This window comes from Pongo abelii, chromosome 18 (genome assembly GCF_028885655.2).
Source record: "Pongo abelii isolate AG06213 chromosome 18, NHGRI_mPonAbe1-v2.0_pri, whole genome shotgun sequence".
Lineage (NCBI taxonomy): Eukaryota > Metazoa > Chordata > Mammalia > Primates > Hominidae > Pongo > Pongo abelii.
The window spans coordinates 88687521-88714856 of record NC_072003.2 but is presented as its reverse complement, the minus strand read 5'-3'; the positions used below and the strand labels follow the sequence as shown (position 1 = coordinate 88714856).

General features: G+C 52.6%; 1 protein-coding gene and 1 long non-coding RNA gene across 4 annotated transcripts in view; one reads left to right on the top strand and one right to left on the bottom strand.

Moving 5' to 3' along the window:
- ZNF778 (zinc finger protein 778) overlaps positions 1-27336 on the bottom strand; it is a 67251-nt gene that overhangs the window by 4227 nt on the left and 35688 nt on the right. Inside the window, exon 8 of one of the 3 annotated variants that reach the window (XM_054534339.1) lies at positions 22629-22815. The exons of 1 other annotated variant lie outside the window; for it this stretch is intronic. In XM_054534339.1, coding sequence (XP_054390314.1) covers positions 22756-22815 — 60 coding nt within the window. In that variant the 3' untranslated portion in view covers positions 22629-22755. Of the gene's footprint in view, positions 1-22628; positions 22816-27336 lie in introns of those variants that run through there. One more of the 3 variants, XM_054534340.2, reaches the window with a different exon arrangement.
- LOC134760437 (uncharacterized) lies at positions 12674-20235 on the top strand. Its single transcript, XR_010137869.1, has 2 exons — positions 12674-13460; positions 19524-20235. It is a non-coding gene; the product is annotated as an uncharacterized LOC134760437 (long non-coding RNA).

The window sequence follows — 27336 nt, the reverse complement described above, 5'->3', positions numbered from 1 at the left end:
AAATAAAAAATACAATACAGAGATAAATTATTCAAAAAGAATTAAATGGAAATTCTGTAGTTGTAAAGTAACTGAATTTGAGTTGGTAGAAGCAAGAATCAGCAAACTTGAAGATCGGTCAATTGACATAATGAAACGTGGCCAGGCGCCGTGGCTCACGCCTGTAACCTCAACATTGCACGAGGCTGAGGCGGGCAGATCGCTCCAGCCCAGGGGTTTGAGACCAGCCTGGGCAACAGGGCAAAACCCCATCTCTACAAAAACAATTAGCTAGGTGTGGTGGCCTGCATCTATAGTCTCAGCCATTTGGAAGGCTAAAGCGGGAGGTTCATTTGAGACCAGGAGTTCGAGGCTGCAGTGAGCTGTGACTGCACCAATGCACTCCAGTCTAGGCAACAGAGTGAGACCATCCTGTCTCAATTTAAAAAAAAAAAAAAAAAAAAAAACAACTGCTGATGGGTTTTGAATGTACGAGGATATAATTTACATATACTTTGCAGCACAGAGGAGGAGACAGTGTTGGAGCTTATGGTTTGTATCCTGTTGAAATTCACCTACTATCTGGCCAGGCGCGGTGGTTCACACCTGTAATCCCAGCACTTTGGGAGGCCGAGGCAGGCAGATCACAAGGTCAGGAGTTCAAGACCAGCCTGGCCAACATGGTAAAACCCCATCTCTACTGAAAATACAAAAATTAGCTGGTTGCGCTGGCGGGCACCTGTAATCCCAGCTACCTGGGAGGCTGTGGCAGGAGAATCACTTGAACCCGGGAGACGGAGGTTGGAGGGAGCCGAGATTGCACCACTGCACTCCGGCCTGGGCAACACAGCCAGACTCCATCTCAAAAAAAAAAAAAAAAAATCACCTACTGTCAATTGAAACTAGATTTTAGTTCATTATAATCCCAACAGCAATCCCCCCCTTTTTTTTTAACTCAGAAATGTAGTAAAAGAAACAAGGGAATTTAAATGGAATACTAGAAAATATTTAACACAAGAAGGCAGTAAGAAGAGACGAGAAAGAAGTCATACAACAGCCGGGCGTGGTGGCTCACGCCTGTAATCCCAACACTTTGGGAGGCCGAGGCGGGGGGATCACAAGGTCAGGAGATCGAGACCATCCTGGCTAACACGGTGAAACTCCGTCTCTACTAAAAAAATACAAAAAATAAAAAAAAATTAGCCGGGCGTGGTGGCAGGCGCCTGTAGTCCCAGCTACTTGGGAGGCTAAGGCAGGAGAATGGCGCGAACCCAGGAGGCGGAGCTTGCAGTGAGCCGAGATGGCGCCACTGCCCTCCAGCCTGGGCGACAGAGCGAGACTCTGTCTCAAAAAAAAAGAAAAAATAAATAAACAGCAAAATAGCAGAAGTCCTTAACAGCAATTAACTGCAAATGGATTACACCTTCCAATTAAAAGGCAGAGATTGGCAGAATGGATTATAAAAGGATAACTATTCAGGAAAGCCCAGACTCAATAAAAAAATAAAAATAAAGAGGATAACTAGACAGTTCAACAGTAATGGCTGGAGACTCCAGTGCCTTCACTTCCCATAGTGGATCGAACAGCAGGAAGAAAACACACCGGGAAACAGAAGACCTGAATAGCACTAACCGCGGCTGAGACGCCTCCAGACCACTCCACCTGGTGACGGAAAAACGGGCTTTCCTCCAAGTGCACAGGATTCTTCTCCAAAAAGACCCTATGTTAGGCCAGAGATCACACCTTGGAGAATTCAAACGGACGGCAATAATACAAAGCGTGTTCTCCAACCACAGTGAAATGAAATTAGGAATCAATAACAGGAGAGAATTTGGAAAATTCAAAAACATGAAAATCAAGCACCACACTCCTAAATAACCGATCAGTCAAGAAAGAGATCAGGAGGGGAGGGAGGCGGGCACCTTGGCCCGCCTTGGCCTGTGATCCCAGCAGTCTGGGGGGCTGAGGCAGGAGGATCACTTGAGTCCAGGAGTTCGAGACCAGCCTGGGCAACACAGCAAGACTCTGTCTCTACAGAAAATACAAAAAATAGCCGGGGCATGGTGGTGATAAGACGGGGGCAGGGAACTGCTGGGTGGAGAAAGGAGGGTCCCTGGCCTCGGTGAGGAAGGCACTCCTGCTCTGCTGCCCAAATGTTGCATTTTCCAAGACCACCCTGGCCCGCCATACCCCCATGCTGGTACCATAAAAACCCAAGACCCTAGCAGGCCGACACAGGCAGCCAGACGTGGAGAGCAGCACATCAGTGGAAGAAGGCACCAGCGGCAGGAAGACGGCGAGGGAGAGCCCACCCCAGCCACAGGACCAGGCGGGGTTTGGCCGGGGCAGTTGGAGGAGAGCCGGGGCCACCGAGCAGCCCACCTCCAGGGGAGAACCGTCTCCCTTCTGGCTCCGCCATCTGCTGAGAGCTCCTTCCACTCAATGAAACCTCGGGCTCCTTCTCCAGGCCACAGTGATCAGAGTCTTCCGTACACCAAGGCAAGAGCCCGGGATACAGAAGGCGTTGGTCCTTGCGACCAGGCAGGGGTCCGAGCGCAAACCCCCCTGAGACGGCAAACTAAACATGCAGCCTGGAACCCACGCCCACTGGGGCTTCGGGAGCTGTGAGCATTCACTGCAAGACACCGCCGCGGGGTGGGAGCACGTCCCTGCGCCCCTCTGGAGGCGGCCACCCCCCATCACGGCCCCGTGAGGGGGACGAGGGAACTCTCTGGTTTCCTGCTGTGCACCTGTCATCCCAGCTACTTGGTGAGCCCGAGTGAGGAGGAAAGTCTGAGGCTGCAGCGAGTCATGATTGCACCACTGCACTCAGCCTGGGTGACCAGACCCTGTCCCAGCAACAACCAGAGGAAGGGGAGGGGTGTGAAGGGAGCCGAGGGGACCGCAGACCTCGTGGTGTATTTTGACGACGGAATGGGCTTTCAGAGGTGACAGTGGTGACAACACAGATGAGGTGACGTGCAGAGGAAGGGCCCTAAGCACCACCCTGGGCCCGCACACGACTAGGTTTTGCACAGAGGGCGCCTGTCCCTGCTGTTTGGCTTGGTGGACAACGAACCATTTGGTCAGGGCCTGGGTGACCTGTGTGGTCCTGGAGAGGGGGATGGAGACGGTGACAGGGTGTCTTCTCCACGCCTCCCTCCCTTCCCCCACTGCCACCCCCGGTTTCCTGGGCATGGGACGAAGGGCGGCATCCGAGTCACTGAAGCAGGAAGCACAGTTGGAAGAGGAGCCGGGATGGAGAGGACTGGACTGACGCCAGGTTTTGTTTTGTTGTTTTGTTTGTTTAGTTAGTTCGTTTTTTTTTTTGTTTTTTTTTTTTTGAGATGGATTCTCGCTCTGTCGCCCAGGGAGTGCAGTGGCATGATCTCGGCTCACTGCAGCCTCCGTCTGCCGGGTTCACGGCATTCTCCTGCCTCAGCCTCCTGAGTAGCTGGGACTACAGGCACCCGCCACCACGCCCGGCTAATTTTTTGTATTTTTAGTACAGACGGGGTTTCACTGTGTTAGCCAGGCTGGTCTCGCTCTCCTGACCTTGTGATCCGCCCGCCTTGGCCTCCCAAAGTGCTGGGATTACAGGCGTGAGCCACCGCACCCGGCCCTAGTTAGTTCGTTTTTTGAGATAGAGTCTTGCTCTGTCGCCCAGGCTGGAGTGCAGTGGTGCAATCTCGGCTCACTGCGGCCTGCGCCTCCCGGGTTCACGTGATTCTCCTGCCTCAGCCTCCCGAGTGTCTGGGATGATAGGCGCCGCCACCACGCCTGGCTCATTTTTGTATTTTTAGTAGAGACGGGGTTTCACCATGTTGCCAGGCTTGTCTTAAACTCCTGACCTCAGGTGATCTGCCCGCCTCAGCCTCCCAAAATGCTGGGATTACAGGCGTGAGCCACCCCGCCTGGACTTGTTTTGTTTTTTAAATTTTATTTCTCTTGTCCCGCCAGTTTCATATTTTCAAATAAAGTGTTATTATGTCAGAAAAAAAAAAAAAAAAAAAGACTAGACCCTCAGGTAGCTGGGGAACAACAAAAGGCCTGACATTCCTGTCTTTGGAATTTCAGGAGAGGAGAAAGACAATGGTGTTAAGGAAACGTGTGGACCCCAGGTCTCCGGCAAGTAGGAAGTTTGGAACTGGCCATATTCTATCCCAACAAGTAAAAGCCTAAACAGGCTGGAAAATATCGACGATCCCTCTTAGGTCTGTGAGAGAGGAGGGGCCACAGGGCAAACCGCTGCCCCAGATCAGGAGACAGACTCAGCAGACTGGGGCTGACGCCTCCACAGGATCCAGGGCTGGAAAACCTGAACCGGATGACGAAGTGCTGGGGATGGGTGTGTGTGACCTGGTGCGATGCCTGCATTGCTGAACTTCTACCCTGTGCCAACTGTGTTTAAGAAACAGGACACCCGGCCGGGCGCGGTGTCTCACGCCTGTATTCCCAGCACTTTGGGAGGCCGAAGCAGGCGGCTCGCGAGGTCAGGAGATCGAGACCATCCTGGCTAAGACGGTGAAACCCCATCTCTCCTAAAAATACAAAAAATTAGCCAGACATGGTGGCGGGCGCCTGTAGTCCCAGCTACTCGGGAGACTGAGGCAGGAGAATGGCGTGAACCCAGGAGGCGGAGGTTGCAGTGAGCCGAGATCGCGCCGCTGCACTCCAGCCTGGGCGACAGAGCAAGACTCCGTCTCAAAAAAAAAAAAAAAAGAAAGAAACGGGACACCTGTGATAAAATTTCCTCTTTTAACCAGAACAGTTGAGACTGGTTAGAGCCACGACAATTGACAAAAGCAGCCAAGGAAAGGAAGACAGCGGGAAGTTCACCGCCCATTTCCAGAAGACATGAATATTCTTCCCCTCGCTGTTCACGTCCAGCCCCTTCAGTACAGAAACCCTACATTTAACCCCTGAACGCTCACCTGTTGAGAAGTTGAACTGTGGGCCAAGCTCCTGCTTCTCAGTCCGTGGCCATTGAATAAAGTCGGCTTCGGTTTCATGTATCGGCTTCGTGACACCAAACAGGGAAGGACCCCATCTTTTGGGCAACCAGCTTTGTCAGTAGCATGTGGACAAGTCTGAGAGCTAAGGACTCCCGGGAGGACCCACTCACAGGAGGTCTCCATGCTTTTGTGAATTTTACTTCCTGGAATGCTGCCAGGTTCTCACAGCAAAAATCAGAGAAAACCCCCTCAGGACTCTAGCAGGGACAGGGGAGAAGGCACCATTTTGAAATACGCCAGAGCACTCTGCTCTCTTTAGAAAAAGAATGGGTTCCTGTCCTTTGCAGGGACAGGGATGAAGCTGGAAACCATCATTCTCAGCAAACTAACACAGGAACAGGAAACCAAACACTGCATTTTCTCTCATAAGTGGGAGTTGAACAATGAAAGCACATATGGACACAGGGAGGGGAACATCACACACCGGGGCTTGTCGGCAGGTGGGGGCAAGGGGAGGGCGAGCATGAGAACAAACACCTAATGCATGCGGGGCTTAAAACCTAGATGACAGGTTGAGAGGTGCAGCAAACCACCATGGCACATGTACACCTATGTAACAAACCTGCACGTTCTGCACATGTATCCCAGAACTTAAAAAAAGAAAAAAGAAATCCGCCCTCAGGACAAACAGTTTAACCAGGGTCTAAGCTATTAGGGTCTTGAGGGCCTAACTAACCTCGGGGAGGGAAATACAGCAAAGTCCATTGTAGCTATCGTGTGCCTCTAAGGGTGGTGGCAGGGGACAGCTGAGAGCTTGTGAAGGGCAAAGGCTCATCAAAGACGGAGGCCTGATCACAGGGCTACAGAACACCTCTCCTCCCCAGACCTCACCACTTTCTCATTATGGGAGACAGGGACTCGCTCTGTTGCCCAGGCTGGAGTACAGTGCTGCAATCATGGCTCATTGTAACCTCCAACTCCTAGGCATAAGCAATCCTCCTGCCTCAGCCTCCTGAGTAGCTAGGACTAGAGGTGCACATCACCACGCCTGGCTAATTTTGTTGTTTTTTGTAGAGACGCGGTCTCACTATTCAAGATGAGTTAGTCATGAACCCCTGGGCTCAAGCAATCGGCCCCCCAAAGTGCTAGGATTTTACAGGTGTGAGCCATCACACCCGGTCCAGCTGATTTTTAAATTTTTTCTAGAGACAGGGTCTTGCTATGTTGCCCAGTCTGGTCTCAAACTCAAACTCCTGGGCTCTAATGATCCTCACACTTTGGCCTCCCAAAGTGCTGAGATTACAGGCATGACCCACCGCACCCAGCCTCGCCACCTCCTTATTAAAGTCCTGTTTACAACAGCTTTTTTTTTTTTTTTTTTTTTTTGAGATGGAGTCTGGCTCAGTCGCCCAGGCTGGAGTGCAGCGGCGCGATCATGGCTCACTGCAAGCTCCGCCTCCCGAACTCATGCCATTCTCCTGCCTCAGCCTCCCGAGTAGCTGGACTACAGGCACCCACCACCATGCCCGGCTAATTTCTTGTATTTTTAGTAGAGATGGGGTTTCACCGTGTTAGCTAGGATGGTCTCGATCTCCTGACCTCGTGATCCGCCCGCCTCGGCCTCCCAAAGTGCTGGGATCACAGGCGTGAGCCACCTCGCCTGGCCGAAATGAGGGAAATATTTAAAGTGCTTAGACAAGATAACCACCAGCCCAGGAATCTATATCCTGAAAAATTATCTGTCAAAACTAAAGGACAAATAAAGACTTTCTCAGACATAAATTTAAGAAATGTGTTACCAGTAGGCCTGTCTTGCATGACATGTTAGAAGAACTTGTTTAGCGAGAGAGAGAGCTGTAGGGAGAAACAGATGAATTCACTATTATATATAGTCGGCGTCTGTACCCCTCTATCAAAAATGGGTGGATCCAACAGGCAGAAATTCAGTAAGAACATGTTGAACTCAACAGGACCATCCATCAACTGGATATAATGGACACCTACAGACCACTTCAGCGACAGAATACGTGTTCTTCTTAAGCCCACCTGGAACAGTCACCCAAATAGGCCACATTCTGGGCTGTAAAAACCTTAACAAATTTAAAAGAATAGAAATCATGCAATGTCCATTCTCAGACCACAATGGAATTAAACTAGCAATCAATAAGAGAAAGATAGCTGGAGAATGCCAAAATACTTACAGATTAAATAACACACCTCTAAATAACACAAGGGTCAAATAAGAAATCTCAAGAGAACTTTAAAAATATTTTAAATGAGGCCGGGTGCAGTGGCTCACGCCTGTAATCCCAGCACTGGGAGGCAGAGGCAGGCGGATCACCTGAGGTCAGGAGTTCACAACAATCCTGACCAACATGGTGAAACCCCGTGTCTACTAAAAATACAAAAAATTAGCTGGGCATGGTGGTGCATGCCTGTAATCCCAGCTACTCGGGAGGCTGAGGCAGGAGAATCACTTGAACCCAGGAGGTGGAGGTTGCAGTGAGCCGAGATCACACCCTTGCACTCCAGCCTGGGCAACAAGAGCGAAACTCTGTGTCAAAAAAAAAATACGTGTGTGTGTGTGTGTGTGTCTGTGTGTCTGTATGTATATAAATATATATATATATATTCGGCCGGGTGCGGTGGCTCAAGCCTGTAATCCCAGCACTTTGGGAGGCCAAGGCAGGTGGATCACGAGATCAGGAGATCGAGACTATCCTGGCTAACACAGTGAAACCCCGTCTCCACTAAAAATACAAAAAAAATTAGCCGGGCATGGTGGTGGGTACCTGTAGTCCCAGCTATTCGGGAGGCTGAGACAGGAGAATGGCGTGAACCGGGGAAGCGGAGCTTGCAGTGAGCCGAGAATGCATCACTGCACTCCAGCCTGGGCGACAGAGCGAGATTCCATCTCAAAATAATAATAATAAATATATATATATATATATACATAAAAAATGAAAATAAAACACAACTTATCAAAACTTGTGGGATGCAGCAAAAACAATGCATAGTGGCCAAATGATAGCACTGAATGTATATATTAGAGAAGAGGCGAGATCTAAAATCAGTCATCCAAAGTTTCACCTTGGGAAGCAAGAAGAAGAGCAAATTAACCCAATGAAAGCAGGAAGAAAAGATAAATAACTAAAAATTAGAAGAGAAATCAATGAAATTGAAAACAGGAAATCAATAGAGAAAAATCGGGTGGTGGCCAGGCACGGTGGCTCACGCCTGTAATCCCAACACTTTGGGAGGCTGAGGCGGGCAGATCATGAGGTCAAGAGATCAAGACCATCCTGGCCAACATGGTGAAACCCCGTCTCTACTAAAAATACAAAAATTAGCTGTGTGTGGTGGTGGCTGCCTGTAATCCCAGCTACTCAGGAGGCTGAGGCAGGAGAGTCACTTGAACCCAGGAGGCAGAGGTTGCAGTGAGCTGAGATTGTGCCACTGCACTCCAACTTGGGAGACAGAGCGAGACTCCATCTCAAAAAAAAAAAAAAAAAAAAAGACAGACATTTAGAGACATATAGACCAGTGGAATAGCACAGACAGCGCAGAGAGTAACAACGTTTGTGACGATGTGCAGACGCTGCGGGTGGGATGTAAAATGGTGCAGCTGCTGTCCAAAACCCCGTGGTGATTCCGAATTAAAAATGGAACTACTGCATGATCCAGCAATTTCATATACAAACTGAAAAGAACTCAAAGCAGGGTCTAAGACATATTTCTATACTCATGTTCGTAATAGGATCACTTGAGGTCAAGAGTTCGAGACCAGCCTGGCCAACGTGGCGAAACCACGTCTCTACTAAAAATACAAAAATTAGCCAGGCATGGTGGCATGTTTCTGTAATCCCAGCTACTTGGGAGGCTGAGGCAGGAGAATCGCTTGAACCCAGGAGGCGGAGGTTGCAGTGAGCCGAGATCATGCCCTTGTACTCCAGCCTGGGCAACAGAGGGAGACTCCGTCTCAAAAAATAAAAAAGGAAAAAAGGAGATGGGGTTGATAGTTGCACAAGATGACCTATTACGTATTTAATACCACTGAACTGCACTTAAAATCGCTTAGATAGTAAGTTTTATGTTACACATATTTTACTACAATAAAATGCGAAAAAATATTTTAAATGGTCCATTTTCTTCTTCTTTTTTTTTGAGACGGAGTCTCACTCTGTCGCCCAGGCTGGAGTGCAGAGGCGCGATCTGGGCTCACTGCAAGCTCTGCTTCCCGGGTTCACGCCATTCTCCTGCCTCAGCCTCCTGGAGCGCAGAGGTGCGATCTCGGCTCACTGCGAGCTTCGCCTGTTCCTCAAGTCTCCAAGTCCATTCTTTGGGTTTGGACGGGTGAATGTGTGTTTCTCACACAAATCACTGAAAATGGGAGGTAAGCGACGGCAAGGCTGTGGGGAAACTGCACCCTCTGTACTGCTCACAGGAATGTAAAGAGCAGCCACCTCGGAAAACCATTTGGAGGTTCCTCTGACAGTTACACAGAGTCACCCCATGACCCAGTGATTCCACTTCCAGGTATACACCAAAGAGAAATTGAAACAAGTACTTGAACACATACTTGTGCACAAATCTGTGACTAAAACGCCGGGGTTCAGGCTGGGTCTTGCTGCTTGCTCTACAAACAGCCCATCACGGAGAGACCAAGTCCTGCCAGGAAAGAAGGCTCAACTCTGGCGCTGCTGCAGGGAGATGAGAGCTCAGCCTCAAATCTGCCTCCTCAACTGCCTAAAATTAGGGGTTTTTAGCAGGGAAGAAATGCATCTGTGTGTGAGAAAACAGGAATTAGGGAGCGTAAGGAAGAGCTGGTCAATGGGAGCAGGTGGCCAGCTGGGCAATCATGAGGGGTGAGGGGTCTTGCATCTCATTGTCCAGATGCTGTGATCTGGTGGATTTCAGCTTCTTGCGATCTGGAGGCCTAATGGTTGGTTTCCTTAGAAAGGAACTCAGATAGGACAAATGTAACTTTCTCAAGTTTTAAGACTGGGAGGGCCAATTTCTATGTTTATTTAAAAGAAACCATAAATATCAGTTCTATGGGACTATTGGGCCAGTTTCAATATCCATAAAATGGAACAAATTATGGAAAGAGGCTGCAACACAGATGAATTAACCTTGAGAACATGAGGCTAGGCGAAGGACAAATATTGCAATATTCCACTTACACAAGGTCCTCACAGGAGGCAAGTTCAGAGAAAGAAGAGAGGTTAACCAGGAGTGGGTGCATGGGGGGAATGGAGAGTTACTGCTTAAATGCATGCTTTTTTTTTTTTTTTTGGAGACAGAGTCTTGCTCTGTTGCCCAGACTGGAGTGCAGTGACGCAATCTTGGCTCACTGCAAGCTCCGCCTCCCGGGTTCACACCATTCTCCTGCCTCAGCCTCCCGAGTAGCTGGGACTACAGCTGCCCACCACCACACCCGGCTAATTTTTTGTATTTTTAGTAGAGACGGGGTTTCACCATGTTAGCCAGGATGGTCTCGATCTCCTGACCTCATGATCCACCCACCTCGGCCTTCCAAAGTGCTAGGATTACAGGAGTGAGCCACTGCACCCGGCCTTGTGCTTTCTTTTCGGGAAGAAAAAATTTGGAAATAGACCATCATGATGGTTACATAAGTTTAATGCCACTGAATTGTTCAGCTAAAAATGGTTTAAATGGTAGCTTTTATGTTATGTATATTTTGCCAACATTTAAAATATTAAAATTTAAAAGTACTTTAAAAGAAAAAGTAAAGGGTACAAAGGTCTAAACACAGAATTACCATAGGACCTCCCAATTTGAACCGTAGGTTTATACCCTAAAGAACTGAAAATAGGAGCTCAATGTTCCTCGTGGCACCGTCAGAGAAGGCAGAATGGAAACCACCCACGCGTCCATCCAGAGACAAAGGGACAAGTGAAATCAGTCTCTATGCTGTTACCGCTGCAGGTTCTTACCTTGCCACGCAACAGAAACTGACACAAGGCCAGACACACTTCTCCCAGATAAGGTCTATTAAGGCCGGCGTGGTGCTCATGCCTGTAATTCCAGCACTTTGGGAGGCCGAGGCGGGCGGATCACCTGAGGTCAGGAGTTCGAGACCAGCCTGGGCAACATGGTGAAACTCCATCTCTACCAAAAAAAAAAAAAAAAAATTGCAGGGTGTGGTGGCGGGCACCTGTAGTCCCGGCTACTAGGGAGGCTGAAGCGGGAGAATCGCCTGAACCCGAGAGGCGGAGGTTGCAGTGAGCCGAGATCGTGCCATTGCACTCCAGCCTGGGCAAAAGAGCGAGGCTCCATCACTCACACACAAAGTTTAATTAAGACTGGCGCCCGGGAAGGAGGCTCTCGGGCTCCCGAAGGCGGGTCCTGCGCGGTTTCCAGGAGGGTCCTGCTGTCAGCGAGCGTCGGCGCAGGTGCAGGCGGTGCCGGCGGCGCAGGCGCACTTGAAAGGATGCCGACACGTGCGCGCCGCGCGCGGAAGACACCGGCGAGTTCCGCCCTGGGTGCAGATTTCCGCATCAGGAGACCCCGTAGGCTGCGGCCTGCACCTCCCGGCCCAGCGCATGCGTCCAGACTCTGCTCATCTCCACTTTCTCACGGCACCTGCGAGGTCTCCGTGGGGCTGGCGCCAGTGAGGGGGTGGGCGGGAAATAATCAGAGGGGGTGGCCCAGGTCCTATCCCAGCGCCGGCTTCATACCATGGGATATTATTCAGTCGTGAAAAGGAACGCGGGCCTGATCCCCGCTCCACCGCGGACGAACCTTGAAGGCGCGATTCTAAGCGAAAGACGCCGGAACACAAAAGCCACAGCACGTAGGGCTCCACTGAACGGAGGTCACAACAGGCTGGTCCGCGGAGCAGGGCGGGGGCTGCAGGGCCCGGGAGGGGCGCAGAGAGCGGCTGCCGACGGGCCGGGCTCTGCTCGGGTCGAAGCTGTTCCGGAGCCCGGGAAGGTGCTGGTCCCGCAACACTGTGGGGGGGCCCCACTGAGCTCAGCCCTGCGGCCCGGTTTATGTGACGTGAGTTCCACCTCAATCTAAGTGTGAGGAAGCGAGCAGCGTTCTTAAACGCAGAAACGTGCCAATTCGAATTGTTAACGCGAGCGCAGAGCCCACTGACAAAGCAAAGTAAGACAAACCGGGAGTCAGAAAACTCAGCGACCCACAGGATCCACCGTGATGTTTCTCACAAATGTTACCGCGAAAACAATCGGACTTGAAAATAAACGCGACCTACCTGGTTCTCGGAAGGGGAGAAGGATCCGGGCGAAAGGCGTCAGTTCTCCCTCGCTCGCCCCGTAGACGCCGCGCAGGCCCCGAGCTCCCGAGCGGCGGTTTCAGAACCCGCGGGTCACCCGGGAGCTCCTCCGGCAGAACCAGCCGAAAGCTCCCAGCGCGGAGGAGGGCGGGCGGCTGCCCTCCCCGACCTCGCCCGCCCGCGCGGACGTCCCCGGCCCCACGCGGGGACCACCCCGGGACGCCCGCCGGACCCCGCGCGCCCGCGGGCAACCTGCGTGCACCTGCGCCCCGCACGCACCTGAGCGCTCCCGGCCACGCCCCTGCCACGCCCCCGGCCCCACGTGCCGCCCTCACGGGGCCCCGCCTCTTAGTGGCTCTAAGCCCCGCCCCCTCGCGGATCACCCGCAAGCTCCACCCCTCAAGGCCCCGACCCTGCAAGACCCGCCCCTTCACGACTCAGGCCCCGCCCACCACGGCCATCCCCGGTCTAGGCCCCGCCGCGACACGACTCAGGCTCCGCTCCCGGCCAGCTTCGCTCCCCGCGCGCCCCGCTCAGCGATCCTCGCTGAACCCCGCGCGGTGCCCCCAGCGCTGCTCCACGCCGCAGTCCAGCGCCTGGAGTCCGCGCGCCCCGAGCCCCTGCCCGCTCCTGCGCAGCTGGGTCACCCAGGTGCGCCCGCTTCCTTGCTGTCCCGCCGCCCTCCCCGCCTCCAGCCCGCCTAGGCCCTGGTTGTCCCTTCTCCATCCTCCCTGGCGCCTCTGCCCCGGGCCGCCTGGCCGTCCTCCTGGGCTCCCCGCTCGGGGGCGGCCCCTGGTCCGACGGTGCCGCAGACGCGCGCGCACAGGCCAGGCCCGCGGAGAGGCTGCTCCCAGGGGCCAGGCGGGGGCTGAGTCAGAGCCCGGGGCCTCCCAGGCGCGGGGCGGCCTGGGGCGCAGCAGGATTGGAGCTGAAAGCGAGGGCGGCCCGCGCCGGTTGGGGAGCAGGGCCTAGAATTTGCTTCACGACTACCAGCGTGGAAACTGCAGAGGGGCTGCCGCATCTCTGCCAGGGCCTGCCCTGGGGCCTTGGAACCCGCCGGCTTCTCTCTCCACCCGCCTCTGTCCCACGTCTCCACCTGCCGTCCTGTTTGGTGCTTGGATCCACTAATGCCCCGTCAGCTTTCACGAAACGTCGGATTTGTTTTTTTTTTTATTATCTGGGGTACACGTGCAGGATGTGCAGGCTTGTTGCATAGGTAAACGTGTGCCATGGTGGTTTGCTGCACCTATCAACCCATCACGTAGGTATGAAGCCAGACATGCATTAGCTATTTTTCTTAATGCCCTCCCGCCCCCGCCCTCCCCCAGCAGGCCTGAGTGTGCCTTGTTCCCCTCCCTGTGTCCATGTGCTCATGTTGTTCAGCTCCCACTTGTAAGTGAGAACATGCCGTGTTTAGTTTCCTGTTCCTGCGTTAGTTTGCTGAGGATAATGGCTTCCAGCTCCACCCATGTCCCTGCAAAGGACATGATCTCGCTTCTTTTTTATGGCTGCATAGTATTCCATGGTGTATATGTACATGTAACACATTTTCTTTATCCAGTCTATCATTGATGGACACTGGGGTCGATTCCATGTCTTTGCTATTGTGAATAGTGCTGCAATGATCAAATCACAAAAAGCAATTGCAACAAAAGCAAAAAATGACCAATAGGATCTAATTAAACTGAAGATCTAATTAAACTTTTGCACAGCAAAAGAAACTATCATCACAGCTAACCAGAGACCTACAGAATGGGAGAAAATTTGTGCAGTCTATACATCTGAAAAAGGTCTAATATCCAGAATCTACAAGGAACTTACAAATTTACAAAAAAAAATTTTTTTTAAGTGGGCAAAGGATATGAACAGACACTTCTCAAAAGAAGACATACATGCAGCCAACAAACATATGAAAAAAAGTTCAACATCACTGATCATTAGAGAAATGCAAATCAAAACCACAGTGAGACACCATCTCACACCAGTCAGAATGGCAATTATTAAAAAGCCAAGAAACAGGCCAGGCATGGTGGCTCATGCCTGTAATCCCAGCACTTTGGGACGCCAAGGCGGGTGGATCACCTGAGGTCAGGAGTTTGAGACCAGCCTGGCCAACATGGCGAAACCCCATCTCTACTAAAAATACAAAAGTTAGCCAGGCGTGGTGGAAGGTGCCTGGAATCCCAGCTACTCGGGACCCCACTGAAGCAGAATTGCTTGAACCTGGGAGGCGGAGGCTGCAGTGATCCAAGATGGCATCATGCACTCCAGCCTGGGCGACAGAGCAAGACTCCATCTCAAAAAAAAAAAGTCAAGAAACAACAGATGGGCCAGGCGCAGTGGCTCACGCCTGTAATCCCAGCACTTTGGGAGGCCGAGGAGGGCAGATCACTTGACGTCAGGGGCTCAAGACCAGCCTGGCCAACATGGTGAAACCCCGTCACTATTAAAAATACAAAAAAATTAGCTGGGCATGGTGGCACATGCCAGTAATCCCAGCTCCTTGGGAGGCTGAGGCAGGAGAATCGCTTGAACCCAGGAAGCGGAGGTTGCAGTGAGCCGAGATCGCACCACTGCACTCCTGCCTGGGCGACAGAGCGAGACTGTCTCAAAACAAAAGAAAAAAAAAAAAAGACTCCCTCTCCCTCTCCCTCTCCCTCTCCCTCTCCCTCTCCCTCTCCCTCTCCCTCTCCCTCTCCCTCTCCCTCTCCCTCTCCCTCTCCCTCTCCCTCTCCCTCTCCCTCTCCCTCTCCCTCTCCCTCTCCCTCTCCCTCTCCCTCTCCCTCTCCCTCTCCCTCTCCTTCTTCGGTCTCCCTCTCCCTTCTTTTTTCGGTCTCCCACTATTATCGAAGCTGGACTGTACTGCCATGATCTTGGCTCGCTGCAACCTCCCTGCCTCGGGCTCCTGTGACTCTCCTGCCTCGGCCTGCCGAGTGCCTGGGATTGCAGGCGCGCGCCGCCACGCCTGAATGGTTTTTGTATTTTTGGTGGAGACGGGGTTTCGCCGTGTTGACCGGGCTGGTCTCCAGCTCCTGGCCTCGAGTGATCTGCCTGCCTCGGCCTCCCGAGGTGCTGGGATTGCAGACGGAGTCTCGCTAACTCAATGCTCAATGGTGCTCAGGCTGGAGTGCAGTGGTGTGATCTCGGCTCTCTGCAACCTCCACCTACCAGCCTCCTGCCTTGGCCTCTTAAAGTGCTAAGATTACAGCCTCTGCCCCGCCGCCACCCCGTCTAGGAAGTGAGGAGCGTCTCTGCCTGGCCGCCCATCGTCTGGGATGTGAGGAGCCCCTCTGCCCGGCCGCCCTATCTGGGAAGTGAGGAGCGCCTCTGCCCGGCCGCCCATCATCTGGGATGTGAGGAGCGCCTCTGCCCGGCTGCCACCCCGTCTAGGAGGAAGTGAGGAGCACCTCTGCCCGGCTGCCACCCCGTCTGGGAGGAAGTGAGGAGCACCTCTGCCCGGCTGCCCCGTCTGGGAGATGAGGAGCACCTCTGCCCGGCCGCCCCGTATGGGAGGTGAGGAGCGCCTCTGCCTGGCCGCCACCCCGTCTGGGAGGAAGTGAGGAGCGCCTCTGCCCGGTTGCCCCATCTGGGAAGTGAGGAGCGCCTCTGCCTGGCCGCCACCCCGTCTGGGAAGTGAGGAGCGCCTCTGCCCGGCTGCCACCCCATATGGGAAGTGAGGAGCGCCTCTGCCCAGCCGCCCCTTCTGGGAGGTGAGGAGCGCCTCTTCCCAGCCGCCCCGTCTGGGAGGTGAGGAGCGCCTCTGCCCGGCCGCCCCGTCTGGGAGGTGAGGAGCGCCTCTGCCTGGCCGCCACCCCGTCTGGGAGGAAGTGAGGAGCACCTCTGCCCAGCTGCCCCATCTGGGAAGTGAGGAGCGCCTCTGCCCGGCTGCCACCCACTATGGGAAGTGAGGAGCGCCTCTGCCCAGCCGCCCACTCTGGGAAGTGAGGAGCGCCTCTGCCCGGCCGCCCACTCTGGGAAGTGAGGAGCGCCTCTGCCCGGCCACCCACTCTGGGAGGTGAGGAGGGCCTCTGCCTGGCCACTCCGTCTGGGAAGGGAGGAGCGCCTCTGCCCAGCCGCCCCGTCTGGGAGGTGAGGAGCGCCTCTGCCCGGCCGCCACCCCGTCTGGGAGGAAGTGAGGAGCACCTCTGCCCGGCCGCCCCGTCTGGGAGGTGAGGAGCGCCTCTGCCTGGCCGCCACCCCGTCTGGGAGGAAGTGAGGAGCGCCTCTGCCCGGCTGCCCCATCTGGGAAGTGAGGAGCGCCTCTGCCTGGCCGCCACCCCATATGGGAAGTGAGGAGCGCCTCTGCCTGACCACTCCGTCTGGGAGGTGAGGAGCGCCTCTGCCCGGCCGCCCCGTCTGGGAGGTGAGGAGTGCCTCTGCCCGGCCGTCACCCCGTCTGGGAGGAAGTGAGGAGCACCTCTGCCAGGCTGCCCCGTCTGGGAGATGAGGAGCACCTCTGCCCGGCCGCCCCGTCTGGGAGATGAGGAGCACCTCTGCCCGGCCGCCCCGTCTGGGAGATGAGGAGCACCTCTGCCCGGCCGCCCCATCTGGGAGGTGAGGAGCGCCTCTGCCTTACCGCCACCCCGTTTCGGAGGAAGTGAGGAGCGCCTCTGCCTGGCTGCCCCATCTGGGAAGTGAGGAGCGCCTCTGCCCGGCCGCCCACTCTGGGAGGTGAGGAGCGCCTCTGCCTGGCCACTCCGTCTGGGAAGGGAGGAGCGCCTCTGCCCGGCCGCCCCGTCTGGGAGGTGAGGAGCGCCTCTGCCCGGCCGCCACCCCGTCTGGGAGGAAGTGAGGAGCACCTCTGCCCGGCCGCCCCGTCTGGGAAGTGAGGAGCACCTCTGCCTGGCCGCCACCCCGTCTGGGAGGAAGTGAGGAGCGCCTCTGCCCGGCTGCCCCATCTGGGAAGTGAGGAGCGCCTCTGCCTGGCCACTCCGTCTGGGAGGTGAGGAGCGCCTCTGCCCGGCCGCCCCGTCTGGGAGGTGAGGAGTGCCTCTGCCCGGCCGTCACCCCGTCTGGGAGGAAGTGAGGAGCACCTCTGCCCGGCTGCCCCGTCTGGGAGATGAGGAGCACCTCTGCCCGGCCGCCCCGTCTGGGAGGTGAGGAGTGCCTCTGCCCGGCTGCCACCCCGTCTGGGAGGAAGTGAGGAGCACCTCTGCCCGGCCGCCCCCTCTGGGTAGTGAGGAGCGCCTCTGCCTGGCCGCCACCCTGTCTGGGAGGAAGTGAGGAGCACCTCTGCCCAGCCGCCACACCGTCTGGGAGGTGAGGAGCGCCTCTGCCCGGCTGCCACCCGGTCTGGGAGGAAGTGAGGAGCGCCTCTGCTGGGCGGCCCCGTCTGGGAAGTGAGGAGCGCCTCTGCCCGGGCGGCCCTGTCGGGGAAGCGAGGAGCGCCTCTGCCCGGGCGGCCCCGTCGGGGAAGTGAGGAGCGCCTCTGCCCGGCCGCCCCGTCTGGGAGGAGAGGAGCGCCTCTGCCCGGCTGCCCTGTCTGGGAGGTGTACTCAACAGCTCCGAAGAGACAGCGACCATCGGGAGCGGGCCATGAGGATGATGGCAGTTTTGTTGAAGAGAAGGGGAGGAAGTGTGGGGAAAGGAAGGAGAGATCAGATTGTTGCTGTGTCTGTGTAGAAAGGGGTGGGCATAGGAGACTCCATTTTGTTCTGACTAGGAGAAGTTCTTCTGCCTTGGGATGGTGTTGATCTCCGGCCTTTCCCCCAGCCCCGTGCTCTCTGAAACATGTGCTGTGTCAACTCAGGGTTAAATGGATTAAGAGCGGTGCAAGATGTGCTTTGTTAAACAGGTGCTTGAAGGCAGCATGCTCTTTAAGAGTCATCACCACTCCCTAATCTCAAGTACCCAGGGGCACAAACACTGCAGAAGGCCGCAGGGTCCTCTGCCTAGGAAAACCAGAGACCTTTGTTCATGTGTTTATCTCCTGACCTTCTCTCCACTATCATCCTATGACCCTCCCATATCCCCCTCTCCGAGAAACACCCAAGAATCATCAATAAATACTTCATAAATTAAAAAAAAAAAAAAAAAAAAAAAAGAAGCAAAGTAACAACATATGCTGGCAAGGTTGTGGAGAAAAAGGAACACTTCTACACTGTTGGTGGGAGTGTAAATTAGTTCAACCATTGTGGCAGACAGTGTGGCGATTACTTAAAGATTTAGAATCAGAAGTGCCATTTGACCCAGCAATCCCATTACTGGGTATATACCCAAAGGAATGTAAATCATTCTATCATAAAGATACATACACAAATATGTTCAAAACGTTAGATTTTAAAGTAAAAACTCAGGGATAGCACGGCCCCCAGCAGTAGATTAAGCTGGATGAAAAGAGCTAGGAACTGGAAAGGGGATGGGGAGGCGCAGAGCTGAGGCCAAGGGTCAAGCACCTCACCGGGAAATGCCACTGAGCACAGTTCTCCAGCCGCTGCCCAAGTCCCTCTTGAAATGGGCAGGACAGGGAGGGTTCGGCCGCAGGTGCTGGGGTTCATTTCTTAGGCCTGCGTCATGGCTATGGCCCTTAGCTGGGAGGTGTGTGGGCTGTGTCTATGACGCCACCAAGGAAGTGGGTATCCCTGGGGTCCCTTAGAATAGGAGGTGGATCCTGTGGCACTTTGGTGAAGCCAGCGGTGGTCCCATCTGGCCCTTTGCTCCGACCCTCACGGGTGCCCGTACGTGTCTGCCAGCCGGGCGAAGCTACCTAAATCTTTTTTTTTTGAGACTGAGTCTCGCCCAGGCTGGAGTGCAATGGCGGGGCTCACTGCAACCTCTGTCTCCCAGGTTCAAGTAATTCTCCCGCCTTAGCTTCCCGAGTAGCTGGATTACAGGCGTGTACCATCACGCCCGGTCAATTTTTGTATTTTTAGTAGAGACAGGATTTCACCATGTTGGCCAGGCTGGTCTCCAACTTCTGACCTCGTGATCCGCCTGCCTCAGCCTCCCAAAGTGCTGAGGAGTGAGCTGCGGTGCCCAGCCTTGTTTGTTTAAAGAAGTCTTGCTCTGTCGCCTGGGCTGGAGTGCAATGGCCTGATCTCAGCTCACTGCAACCTTCGCCTCCCAGGTTCAAGATTCTCATGCCTCAGCCTCCCAAGTAGCTGGGATTATAGGCACGTGCCATCAGACCTGTCTAATTTTTTTTTTTTCTGTATTTTTAGTAGAGATGGAGTTTCACCATGTTGCCCAGGCTGGTCTTGAACTCCTGTCCCTCAGGTGATCTACTCACCTCGACCTCTCAAAGTGCTGAAATTACAGGCATGAGCCACCGTGCCCAGACAAACATTCTTCTAAATCTAATAACCTGATTTGTCTCCTCTCGCCTTCAGGTCATCAAGCTCCAGGTGGTCCTCAGTAACAGCTAGGTCCTCTCAATATTCAAGAGCCACCCTTCTACAGGAGACCCCTGGACTGCTCATCAGGGGGACAGGACAGAGGCACAATCCTGCCCGTCTCCCTGGATACCGCACCCTGGCTGGCCACCACTTTCACTAACCCATGGAGCCAACCGTGCCCTGACAGCAAGAGGCCAAGACTCACAGAACCACCACCACTGCCCCTCTGTCAGCAAACAGCAGTTACAGAAGACTTAACTTTGTCCGTTTCCCCTCAAGAACTGGGGTCTTGGACTCCTGCGGGGGGAAATGTTAGTGTGGGTAGCTAGGGGGTATGAGCAGGGCAGGAGAGGGCTCCCCACCACCACACATGCAACAAGAGTGCTGGCCACCATGAGGTGATGGTCAGGTAGTTGTTAACTGTCTCTGTAAAGTAATAATTGGTCACAGCCAGCACCAGGGAAAGACAGCCTCCTAACAGATAGACAACAGCTGAAGCTGGTGATCAGCAGCTTCCCGATAAGATCTCAGGAGCTGGGTGGGTGGGGAGAAGTAATGCAAGACCCCGCATTATGTCACCGTATCAAACCCCAAGTCAGAAGGTCAAACCACACACTGGTCCTTCAAGGTGCCCTCCTAGCCTTCTTCCAGGCGTACTTTCCTTCCTGATTTAAAGCTTTTTAATAAACTTCACTTCTGCTCTGAAGCGTGCCTCAGTCTCTCCCTCTGCCTTATGCCCCTCGGTTGAATTCTTTCTTCTAAGGAGGCAAGAACTGAGGTTGCTGCAGACCCAAACAGATTCATCACCAGTGACACTCCAGCATCCCCTTGTTCCCCGAGGCCCCCTGCCTGGAGCACCTTCTTTTCCACTGCTGCCTATGGGACTCCTTCTCATCCCTCAATGCCCAAGGTCAACGCTGCCCCCTCCTCCTGGAGCCTCCTTGCCACCTTGGCCAGAAGCCCTCCCTCCTGTTGACTATGGCACCTGCTCTCCCCTTCGAGACCCCGCCCCCTGGGAGGGCGTGGGTGTGGCTCAACACCTGCACAGGCCCAGCGCACTGTCAGTAAGGTCCTGGAGAGAGGGTGGAGGGGGCTGGAGGCAGGAGGACCCTTTCTTTTGAGCAGGCAGGGTGGGGAGTGGGGGTTGCTGACCAGCCCAGGGCCGGGCTGGGGAGCCCATTCCTCTCTGTGATGGGAGCAGACCCGGTGCCTCTGCTCTCCTGTCGACTGTGAGTGGCTGTGCAGGTGCAGGCAGCATCTATGCCAGTGGCCTGCTTGGAACTTTTGTTAAAGATTAGACGTTTGAGGCCGGGCACAGTGGCTCACGCCTGTAATCCCAGCACTTTGGGAAGCCGAGGCGGGCGGATCACGAGGTCAGGAGATCGAGACCATCCTGGCTAACACAGTGAAACCCCGTCTCTACTAAAAATACAAAAAAAATTAGCCGGGCATGGTGGCGGGCGCCTGTAGTCCCAGCTACTCGGGAGGCAGAGGCAGGAGAATGCTGTGAAGCCGGGAGACAGAGCTTGCAGTGAGCCGAGATCGCGCCACTGGACTCCAGCATAGGCGACAGAGCGAGACTCCATCTCAAAAAAAAAAAAAAAAAAAAATTAGACGTTTAAATCTAATAATGTAACTCTGAAAGTCAGACTCTCCCCATTCCCCAGGGTTTGCTGGGTTTTGGTTTTGTTGACTGTTTTGGTTTTTGTTGTTGTGGGCTGTCTCTGTGCTGATGCTCAGCCTGAGGTGTAAACTGAAGACATTCTCACGTCTTTCCTGATCATCTATCTATATTTATATATATATAACATATATAAATATATAGTATAGTATATATACATATACACGTGTGTGTATATATATATATATATATACGTGTATATATATACACATATTTTTTTTTTGAGACAGAGTCTTGCTGTGTCGCCCAGGTTGGAGTGCCGTGGTGTGATCTCAGCTCACTGCAACCTCCGCCTCCTGGGTTCATGCCATTCTCCTGCCTCAGCCTCCCGAGTAGTTGGGACTACAGGCGCCTGCCACCATGCCCAGCTAAGTTTTTGCATTTTTAGTAGAGACGGGGTTTCACTGTGTTAGCCAGAATGGTCTCGATCTCCTGACCTCGCGATCTGCCCGCCTCGGCCTCCCAAAGTGCTGGGATTACAGGCATGAGCCACCGTGCCAGGCCATATATATATTATTTATATATATATTATGTGTAATGTGTGTGTGTATATATATTATATATATATATTTTTTTTAGATGGAGTTTTGCTCTTGTTTCCCAGGCTGGAGTGCAGTGGCATGATCTCAGCTCACTGCAACCTCCGCCTCTCGGGTTGAAGCGATTCTCCTCCATCAGCCTCCCGAGTAGTTGGGATTATAGGCATGCGCCACCACGCCTGGCTAATTTTGTATTTTGAGTAGAGATGGGGTTTCTCCATGTTGGTCAGGCTGGTCTCAAATGCACGACCTCAGGTGATCCGTCCGCCTCAGCCTCCCAAAGTGTTGGGATTACAGGCGTGGGCCACCGCACCGAGAGACAGAGACAGAGAGACAGAGAGACAGAGAGAGAGAGAGAGAGAGAGAGAGAGAGAGAGAAGACTCACTCTGTAGCCCAGGCTGGGATGCAATGACAGCTCACTGCAGCCTCAAACTCCTGGGCTCAAGTGATCCTCCTGGCTCAGCCTCCAGAGTACCTGGAAGCACAGGCGTGAGCCACCACATCCGGCTAATTTTTTAAACTTTTTTTCGTAGAGACAGGGTCTCCCTGTTTCCCAGGCTGGTCTCAAACTCCTGAACTCTAGCGATACTCCCACCTTGAGCTCCCAAATTGCTGGGATTCCCGTCGTGTGCCACCATGTCCAGTCTAAGTGTCTTTTAAAGAAGTTTAAAAATTACTTTCTAGCTGGGCAAGGTGGTTGGTGCCTGTAATCCCAGCAGTGTGGGAGGCTCTGGTGGGAGGACCACTGGAGCCCAGGAGGTTGAGGCTGCAGTGCGCCACGACAGCGGCATTGCACTGCAGCCCGGGCGACACAGCGAGATCCTGACTCAAAAAAAAAAAAACAAAAGAAAAGAAAAAAGAAGAAAACACTTAAAGTATAACATCATTTTCGGGCGTTTCGTCCTTTGGGATTTGCTGTTTTCAGGATTTCACACCGTAGGGATTTTGATCTCTTGTGACTTCAACACTCCGGGTTCTACTCTTCAAGACTGGCTGAGGTCTGTTTTAAACAGAGCCCAAACACGCAGATTTGTCGTCGTCTAGGTCCCGTCTGCCCTGTGTGCCCTGTGAAATGGTGCCAAACATCTGCTAGCCACAGAAAAACCAAAACCTGAGAGCTGTCGGTCCCCCAGCCTCGGCTGCCCTTCAGAAGGTACTGACCGTGGCTCCCACCGGGCTGCTGAGTGTGTCACTGTCACCCAGCCCACGAGCCTCTCTCCGACCCCCGAGTTCCTCCTCCCCTTCTGAGTGGTGACCCCCACCCCGAAGCCATGGAGGCACCGCGGAACCCGGCCTGCCTGTGCTACCGCCCCTCCTGGCCAGGCCCTCTTCCCAATCGCCCTGAAACCATTCACATAACCCACGTGCTCGCCTGCCACCGCGCCTGGCTTTCCTGTATTTTTAGTAGAGATGGGGTTTCACCGTGTTTGGCAGGATGGCCTCGATCTCCTGACCTTGTGATCTGCCCGCCCCGGCCTCCCAAAGTGCTGGGATCACAGGTGTGAGCCACCGCGCCCGGAGGAGTTGGGGTTTCCCCGTGTTGGCCAGGCTGGTCTCGAACTCCTGATCTCAACTGATCTGCCCCCCTTGGCCTCCCAAAGTGCTGGGATCACAGGCGTAAGCCACCGCACCTGGCCTGAACGGTGTAATTTATACATGTAAAACCATCTTGTTCAGATGGCTCACCAGTTGTCTTAGCACCTTTCATTACAAACTGCATTTTTACCCCACTGATCTGAAATACCCCCTTTATGAACTAAATTTCCATGTGGCTAGGTCTATTTCCGGATATTCCATCTTTGTCCCTCTGTCTGCTTCCTGGTCATGTGTCACACACTTTAATTATAGCGGCTTTAGAGGATGCTGCAGTGTCCACAGTGAAGAATCAGTTTTCTCTCCTGGGTCTTCTTGGGCACCATCAGACGTCTGTGTCCCCATATGAACTTCAGGGTCAATCTGCATTAACTCCACAAAAAGCTTTTGGTGCTGTTGTAACTGGGATTATGTTTCATTTCTGAATTAAGAATGGGATCTTTATGATGTTAAGTCATCCCATCAAAGAACAAGGAATTTGCCCGTTTGTTTAAGTCTATGTGTGTCTTTCTTTTTCTTTTTCTTTTTTCTTTTTTTTTTTTTTGAGACAGAGTCTTGCTCTGTCACCCAGGCTGGAGTGCAGTGGTGCGATCTTGGCTCACGGCAAGCTCCACCTCCTGAGTTCACGCCATTTTCCTGCCTCAGCCTCCTGAGCAGCTGGGACTACAGCCGTCCGCCACCACACCCGGCAAATTTTTTCTATTTTTCATAGAGACGGGGTGTCACTGTGTTAGCCAGGATGGTCTCGATCTCCTGACCTCGTGATCCGCCCACTTCAGCCTCCCAAAGTGCTGGGATTACAGGCACGAGCCACTGCGCCTGGCCTAGAAGTTTTTAATTAGCCTGGTGTGGTGATGTGCACCTGTAGTCTCAGCTACTTGAGAGGCTGAGGCGGAAGGATCACTTGAGCCCTGGAGGTCGAGGCTGCAGTGAGCTGTGATCACACCACCACTGCACTGCAGCCTGTGGGACACAGCAAATTCCTGTCTCAAAAAAAAAAAAAGTGTTTTAAAGTTTCCTCATGGCCGGGCACGGCACGGTGGCTCATGCCTGTAACCCCAGCATTTTGGGTGGCCGAGGCAGACAGATCATGAGGTCAGGAGTTTAAGACCAGCCAGGCCAACATGGTGAAACCCCGTCTCTACTAAAAATACAAAAATTAGCCGGGCGTGGTGGCAGGTACCTGTAATACCAGCTACTTGAGAGGCTGAGGCAGGAGAATCACTTGAACCCAGGAGGTGGAGGTTGCAGTGAGCCGAGATCATGCCAGTGCACTCCAGCCTGGGTGACAGAGCGAGACTCCGTCTCAAACAAACAAACAAACAAAAGGTTTCCTCATTTAGGTTTTATACATTTCTTGATAAGTTTATTTCTAAGCATTGTTTTATTGCTATTATAAATAAGTTTCCTCTACTATCATATCACCTCACTGGTTATTGGTTGTGTAGATGAAGACCATCTATTTTTTGACGGCAATTTCACCTCCTCTAACTTACTAAATGTTTTTACTGATTCTACAGGGCTTTCCATGTATATCATATAATGCATACAAGAGATAGTTCACTTTTTTGCAATTCTGTTTTGCCCAATTGCATTAGGTGACACTTCCAGTACACACACACATATAGCTATAGACACAGGTGTCCTAAGCAAGTATTCACCAATTCCTATTTTGAGTCCTTCTATCAATAATAGGTACTAAATTTTTCCAAAGTCTTCATCAGCAGCTATGGATAGAATCACATGCCTTATCTTCTTAGATGGATTCATATGGTGTAGTATTTAATAGGCTTTCTAATAACTGAACCGTTGCAGCCTGAAATTCCACTTGGTCATGGTTTATTATTTTCTCAATGTGGTTTTGTATTGTTTGCTGATATTTAACATAACTAATTTGAATCAATATAATTAACACTGTTAAGTTTTCATTTTTGTGGTCTTTTATCACATTTTGCTTTTAACTTTTATTTATGAGATGGAGTTTTGCTCTTGTTGCCCAGGCTGGAGTGCAATGGCGCTATCTCGGCTCATTGCAACCTCCACGTCCTGAGTTCAAGAGATTCTCCTGCCTCAGCCTCCCAAGTAGCTGGGATTACAGGTGCCTGCCACCATGCCCGGCTAATTTTGTATTTTTAGTACAGACAGGGTTTCATCATGTTGCCCAGGCTGGTCTTGAACTGCTGGCCTTAAGTTAGCCAGCCACCTCAGCCTCCCAAAGTGTTGGGATTACAGGCATCAGCCACTGCACTCAACACCCTGTGGCAATTTTCTTTGTGCTGAAGTCATTTTGTCTGATGTTAAATACAGCCTCTCCACTTTATTATGTTTACATGGTATACACTTTTCCATTCTTCTACTATTAACCTATTTACGTCGTTGTATTTGAAGTGTCTTGTAGATGACATATTGATGGGTCACACTTTTTATCTGTCCTATCTTTAAATAGCATGTGTAGATCATGGTTTTTTTTTGAGACAAAGTCTCGCTCTGTTGCCCAGGCTGGAGTGCAGTGGTGCGATCTTGGCTCATTGCAACCTCCACCTTCTGGGCTCAAGTGATTCTCCTGCCTCAGGCTCCTGAGTAGCTGGGACTAAGGCATGAGCCACCAAACTTGGCTAACTTTTGTATTTTTAGTAGAGACAAGGCTTCACCGTGTTGGCCAGGCTGGTCTGGAACTCCTGACCTCAAGTGATCCACCCGCCTCAGCCTCCCAAAGTGCTGGGATTACAGGCGTGAGCGCCCAGCTGATCATGTGCATTAATGTGTTTGATTACATAGGATTCAGCTCTACCAGTTATTTTTTATTTTAGACAGAGTCTTGCTGTCACCCAGGCTGGAGTACATACAGTGCCGCAATCTCAGCTCACTGCCACCTCCACCTCCCCAGTTCAAGTGATTCTCCTACCTCAGCCTCCTACGTAGCTTGAATTACAGGCTCCCACCATCACCCCTGGCTAACTTTGTATTTTTAGTAGAGACGGGGTTTCACTATGTTGGCCAGGCTGGTCTCAGACTCCTGACCTCAAGTGATCCACCTGCCTCAGCCTCCCACAGCGCTGGGATGACAGGCCTGAGCCACCGCACGTGGCCACCACTTCATTACCTACTTGTTCTCTTTTGTTTCCAGTATTCAGTTTCCCCTTTATCACTATTCTTTCAGGCTATTTAACACTTTTTTTAGTAGTATGTTTTAATTAACATATTGGACCATTTTAGTATATCTCATTGTCCTTTTTTTTTTTAAGGCAGAGTCTTGCTCTGTTGCCCAGGCTGGACTGCAGTGGCACGATCTCGACTGACTGCAACCTCCACCTCCTGGGTTCAAGTGATTCTCCTGCCTCAGCCTCCTGAGAAGCTGAGATTACACGTGCCCCCAACCACACGCAGCTAATTTTTGTATTTCTTAGTAGAGATGGGGTTTCACCGTGTTGGCCAAGCTGGTCTCGAACTCCTGACCTCAAGTGATCCACCCACCTCACCCTCCCAAAGTGGTGGGATTACAGGCGTGAGCCACCATGCCCAGCTGTATACCTCTTTAGTAATTAAAATATACAGATTTAGCTTTTCCAGTCCTTCTGGAATGGTATTTTGCCACTGAAATGGAGCACAGAACCTCCACGCCGTCCAGCCACGTTGCCCCTCACCTTCATGTTGTAGTTGTCTTATGTATTAAATGTCAGTTGAAACCCCATGTGATAATTTTTGCTTTTGACAATAAAATATATTTTAAAGAACTCAAGAGGAGAATGATCTGATCTATTTACTCAGGTATTTACTCTTCTATTGCTTTTCCTTTGTTTCAGGTTTCCTTAAGAGTTTTCTGTAACCATTTATTTAAACCAGGTCTGCAGGGAATTCTTTGTATTGCCTCATCGTTACTTCTGTTTCATTCCTAAAGGATATTTTGCTGGATATAGCAATCTGGGTTGGCATTTCTTTTTATTTCAGAACTTGAAAAATGTTCCTACATTTCCTGTTGGCCTCTATCGCTTC